Genomic DNA, 6,000 nt, shown 5'->3' with positions numbered 1-6,000 from the left:
GGCTAGGAGACCCCCGAGAGTAACAAGCAGTAGAAAATGAATTGATGGATGGGCTAGAAAGGACAGATAAAAAATAAATAAATACATTATAAAAAAAAATTTTTGGACGCTGGCAGGCCGTATCTGGCCCGCAGGCCGTAGTTTGGTTTACCCCTGATTCAAGTATTTAAATGAATAATCTGTTCATCTTGAATGTCACAAAATTTTTTAAAAATTCGAAAGCATTGTTGCTTTTTTATTACAAAAAAATTGCACATCTTCCATTTTTTACATATCGGTTTGGGTCCTATTTAAGCACCAGCACCGTTTTTTTTTAAGTATCAATTTGGTATTAGTATCGGTTAAAATGTGAACAACACTCATCCTTAGTTGTGACAAACAAAATAAAATCTGGCTGGTGAGAAGGTGACGGCCAGTTAATGACGTTGTTTAGAGGAAAGTGATGTCCCCGAAATTAAAAAAAAGAAATGGTTTGACATTAAACTCGGTGCCAAAAAAAACATGTCGTGTCCCACAGACACAATTTGTCTTTTATTAGAGGAGGACAACACAGCTGTCACCCATGGACGCCCGTGTGGCCAGCATTATCGCTGATACTGGAAATGACTCCTGAAAGAGACACTTAGCCAACAGAACCATCAACCTGTAAATCAGGGTTTTTGAACTCATTTTTATTGAGGGCCACATCGCAATTATGGCTGCCCTCATGTAACATTTAATTTGCTGTATATGAATATAAATGTATTGTAACACTTTAGTATGGGGAACATATTCACCATTAATTAGTTGCTCTTTAAAGTAACAAAGACTTAATTATTTGGACACTAGGGAAACATATAAGGGTTAGGGTTAGGGTTAGGGTTACTAATAAGCAATAATTCTGAGGTTATTGAGGGAAGACTCTTAGTTAATGGCTTACTGGTTGTATAATAAGGCCATGCAGAATAGGGCATTAATAAGTACTTAATAATTTTCTGTCTTGCCTCTGGTGAGGGCGGTCGCATTTTTCTCCGCTCCCTCCTTCCCTGCTTGCTCTCTTTGTTTTTGTCTTGTCTGAACTATTTTGAAGCCTCTTTTCTTGAGCTGTCCTCAAATCTAAACATCAAAATGAATTTGATCAACTGGACTCTCGACGCAATTGACACAGTCTTTTCGACAAGGAAAAGAGGTTCGGGGGAGCCTGGCTGCCCTGATAGAACCATTGCTGCGGGGTACGTGAGAGATTCCTGGAATACTTGGAGAATCATGTGCCTCTCAGTCCTTTCCATCGAGGACGTGGAAGACATCTACCTATTTGGAGCTGTGATCGCAGGGCATTTGCTGATTGGGCTGGGCATTGCTCTGGTGTATCGTCAAATTCGGAAGACGATGGCAGCCACTCAAGGGGCCAACAGGCTGTTCAACGCAATGGAAGGATTGGGTCGTGCTGTGGGATCACAGACTGGAGCGATTGCTGATTTGAATCGCAAGGTAGATTCCATCTTGATGAAGTTATAGAAAGAATAAATTGGAATTGTCAGAGCCAGCATACAGAGCAGGAATGTCATTGTTTTGACTGCTCGAAGAAAAAACAACATCTTAATCTACGATTTGACTCCCTCGAATGGCCTTGAGGAACAGGCTGTTTGAAAACACTCCCCTGAGGACTCCTCAAAGATGGACGCTTTTGACCCTTCCCTTTTTTTCAAAAGCACCTGGGTCGGACTCTTGAACTCTTGAACTCTTGGGGCCGGCCTCGGCCCATAAAGACAATTCCAACATCTCACCCAAGTTAATTGGGCATACATGCACGCACACACCCCTCCCCAAATCAACGCCTTCACCACTGCTTAATTCCTCCGGGGTTGTGGGGGCTGAGCAGCGCTCAACAGCAGCTGCCGGCCTCCAAAGCCCTGTTGGATGACTCTGTTGCGAGTTGTTGTGATTACATGTACCATGTTTATGTGTGCCATGCTATGTGAGGTTTTTTTCCTCGGACTCAGTCTGGACCATTCCCGAGGGTCCAGCCTCAGACTGATATTTTTTTTTACTTCCCCCCTTCCCCAATGTCACCTTTTTCCCACCTTTTTAAGGAGCGCCTAAGTGAGGCTGATCCGTTGGCGGTCCCGTCTTGTCTCCCTGTAACGTATGTCTGCTCTTAGCGGGATTGTGCCGAAAATGTAATTTCAGTTCTTATGTGTCTTGTACATGTAAGAATGGACAAATAAAGCTGATTGATTGATTGATTGATAATGACTAATTAAGAGCCAATATGTTACTAATTTGCATGTTAATAAGCAACAAATTAATGGTGAATATGTGTTCCCCATACTAAAGTGTTACCAAATGTATAATTACTTTTACTACTAAGTGCCCACTTAAGTCGTGGTGGACCGCTTTTGACCACTACATAAAATGTTGAGAGCTAAAACCAGTAGTTTACATTATACCATTTTTTGACAAACTTTTCTGAGTTACTTAAATTTTTTAAATAAAAATGGTCAGGTTCAAACATTGATGACATCTATTAAACAAGACAAGAGGCAAAGAATTAAACAGAGACAGAATACAATTTGGACTCAGACGCCGGTACACTGTAGTCTTGTACAATCTCCAGCACGCTCTGGCGAAAGATTGTACTCCTCCTTCTTTATTTTACTTCCTCCGACCACATGACCACAGCTGCTTCTAGAGGGAAGTGGGTCGTAAACAGCGTTGCCTTTGGTTACAGAACAGTTCGAAAGAAAAGGTCGTAAACGAGTTCAAAAACAGGTTCGTAAAACAGTTCAAAAAGATGTTCGTAAAACAGTTGAAAAAGGAGGTTCAAAAAGAGGTCGTCTGGAAATTGGGCAGATGCTGCCTTCTCTCCGCTTTGAAGTCCTTGGGTTAGAACAATATCTTTCTGTTGATTACCATACATGAAAGAAAAAAGAAGAGTTGTAAAGGCAACTGTTTTTTATTATTATATTGTTTACAGATTGATGGATAGCTTGCTTTGACTTTGTAAGTCAAGATGGGGTTTTTGGTGCAATATCTACATAAATGTATAGAGGCCCATTTCCAGCAACTATCACTCCAGTGTTCTAATGGTACAATGTGTTTGCTCATTGGCTCAGAAGGCTAATTGATGATTAGAAAACCCTTGTGCAATCATGTTCACACATCTGAAAACAGTTTAGCTCGTTACAGAAGCTACAAAACGGACCTTCCTTTGAGCAGATTGAGTTTCTGGAGCATCACATTTGTGGGGTCAATTAAACGCTCAAAATGGCCAGAAAAAGAGAACTTTCATCTGAAACTCGACAGTCTATTCTCGTTCTTAGAAATGAAGGCTATTCCACAAAATTGTTTGGGTGACCCCAAACTTTTGAACGGTAGGGTATATATATATATATATATATATATATATATATATATATATATATATATATATATATATATATATATATATATATATATATATATATATATATATATATATATATATATAATTTAATTTTTAATTTTTTTTATCTTGTTTTATATATTTTTTAACTAATATCTGGGCTGAAAAGAATATGTAGGTCAATTGGTCAATGAGCCAAATGGTGAAGAATATTTACCTTATTTAGTGCTATAAAATCAAAATAATCCCACACTTTGGAATTTAGATGGATGAAAATGTAGCACACCTTTCTTTCCACTTATTTCAGCACAAGCTTTGTCTTCAAGCCAAAAGAAGTGCTTCCTGTTCAACACAGTTTGGTGCTTCACGCCCCAGCAGCCCTAACAACCACATGTTGTTTTCTTAAAGTGACACACACATTGAGGAATTGAGGGACACAGTCTCATTCCTTGTGTTTCATATAGCATCAATACCTGAGTAAAGTTTGATCCAGTACTACTTTTTATTTTTATTTTCCCATTTTTAACCACCGGAAGAAAGATTTGCGCATTAATGAAAGCTTTTTTTTTGCCATTGTAACTAAAACACAACTTCATTACAGCAGCAGCTTTGTTGGAGTAAAACATATCAGAGACAAAAGACTAAAAATCAGAATATACACAAAAAGAGTAAAACCGTATCAACAAACTGCTTCAGGTTGACAAATCATTGAATATGGTCCATCGTCCTTATGTCTCTGTCCAAGGTCTCCAATGTCCAAGCGATGGCCAGTTTCAGCCCCTCCCAAGGGTGTTGGCATAAACCAACGCTGTAGTTCAAAGTCACTTTGTCTTTTGTTGCAGCTCTTCAGCGACGTCGCCTACAAAGCCAGAGACCGCGAGGACCTGATTGCGGGCATAGATGAGTTTCTGGATGAGGTCATCGTGCTTCCACCAGGAGAATGGGATCCCAAAATCCGTATCGAGCCTCCCAAGAAAGTTCCCTCTGCAGACAAAAGGTAGGGTTGTTATTGTTGTTACTCAGCCAGCGTTTGTGGGTCTGATGGACCCCCGTTGCATTTTGTGGCTTTTAATGCCTCACAATCAAACACCCCATCCTTCCATTTTGTACCGCTTGTCCCTTTTGGGGTGGCGGGGGGTGCGGGAGCCTATCTCAGCTGCATTTGGGCGGAAGGCGGTGTACACCCTGGACAAGTCACCACCTCATCGCAGGTTCAACACAGATAAACAGACAATATTCACACACTCAAAAAAATGACTCATTGGATGAACTCAATTAAAATGAGGGCAGGATTTCCATTCAATTAACTTCGATTTGATGTCTTTAGCAGTATATAGTGATATCGTTTTATCGGTCAGCCCTATCGGCCTTTTTAAAAAAAAAAGTTTTTCTTTCAATTTATTTGTTATTAATTATGTGTCTATCATGATATATATTTTAGTTTTATGGCCCACCCCTAAAGGGATTTTTCAGAATTTTTTATTTTTTTTTAACTGATTTTGATTTTAGTTATTTTGCGATATATATTGATAACATTTTATTGTCCGGCTCTACGGGGATTTTTTCAGAATGTTTTTTTTTTTTTAATTGATATCGATTTTATGTCTTTTGCAATATATATTGCAATTGTTTTATCGCCCAGCCTTATTGGCCTTTTTCCATTTTTTTTCCCATTTTTTTATATCAATGTGTCTGTAATGATATATATTGATACCGTTTTATCGCCCAGCCCTATCGGCCTTTTTCCTATTTTTTTTTTTGTTTTCAATTATGTGTCTATCATGATATATATTATCGTTTTATGGCCCAGCCCTATGGGGATTTTTTTTTAAATTACTGTTTTTTTTATTGATTTCGATTAGATGTCTTTTTATTGCCCAGCCCTACGGCCTTTTTTTCTATTTTTTTTAACATAAGTTATGTGCATATCATGATATATATTGATATCGTTTTATCGCCCAGCCCTATCCGCCTTTTTCCTTTTTTTTTTTTTTTTACATAAGTTATGTGTCTATCATGATATACTGTATATGTTGATATCGTTTTACGGCCCAGCCCTATGGGGATTTTTTCAAATTAATGTTTTATTTCAATTTTTTTTGTTATCAATTATGTGTCTATCATGATATACTGTATATGTTGATATCGTTTTATGGCCCAGCCCTATGGGGATTTTTTCAAATTAATGATTTATTTAAATTTTTTTTGTTATCAATTATGTGTCTATCATGATATATATTATCGTTTTATGGCCCAGCCCTATGGGGATTTTTTCAAATTACTGTTTTTTTTTAATTGATTTCGATTTGATGTCTTTTGCGATATATATTGATATCTTGTTATGGCCCAGCCCTACGGCATTTTTCCTTTTGTTTTTAAACATAAGTTATGTGTATCTTATGTGTATCTTGATATATATTGATATCGTTTTATCTGCCTTTTTCCTATTTTTTTTTTTTACATAAGTTATGTGTCTATCATGATATACTGTATATGTTGATATCGTTTTACGGCCCAGCCCTATGGGGATTTTTTCAAATTAATGTTTTATTTCAATTTTTTTTGTTATCAATTATGTGTCTATCATGATATATATTATCGTTTTATGGCCCAGCCCTATGGGGATTTTTTCAAAT

The 6,000-nt window shown here is 37.5% G+C and overlaps 1 protein-coding gene across 5 annotated transcripts in view; it reads left to right on the top strand.

The window, feature by feature from the left end:
• Nucleotides 1-6,000, top strand: part of slc4a5a (solute carrier family 4 member 5a) — a 123,474-nt gene that overhangs the window by 59,728 nt on the left and 57,746 nt on the right. For all 5 annotated transcript variants that reach the window (XM_062051518.1, XM_062051515.1, XM_062051520.1 and 2 more), the window contains one exon: nt 4,207-4,361. In XM_062051518.1, coding sequence (XP_061907502.1) covers nt 4,207-4,361 — 155 coding nt within the window. The remainder of the gene's footprint in view (nt 1-4,206; nt 4,362-6,000) is intronic.

The sequence above is a fragment of the Entelurus aequoreus genome, linkage group LG06, assembly GCF_033978785.1.
Source record: "Entelurus aequoreus isolate RoL-2023_Sb linkage group LG06, RoL_Eaeq_v1.1, whole genome shotgun sequence".
Classification (NCBI taxonomy): domain Eukaryota; kingdom Metazoa; phylum Chordata; class Actinopteri; order Syngnathiformes; family Syngnathidae; genus Entelurus; species Entelurus aequoreus.
This window is presented reverse-complemented; position numbering and strand designations above follow the sequence as displayed.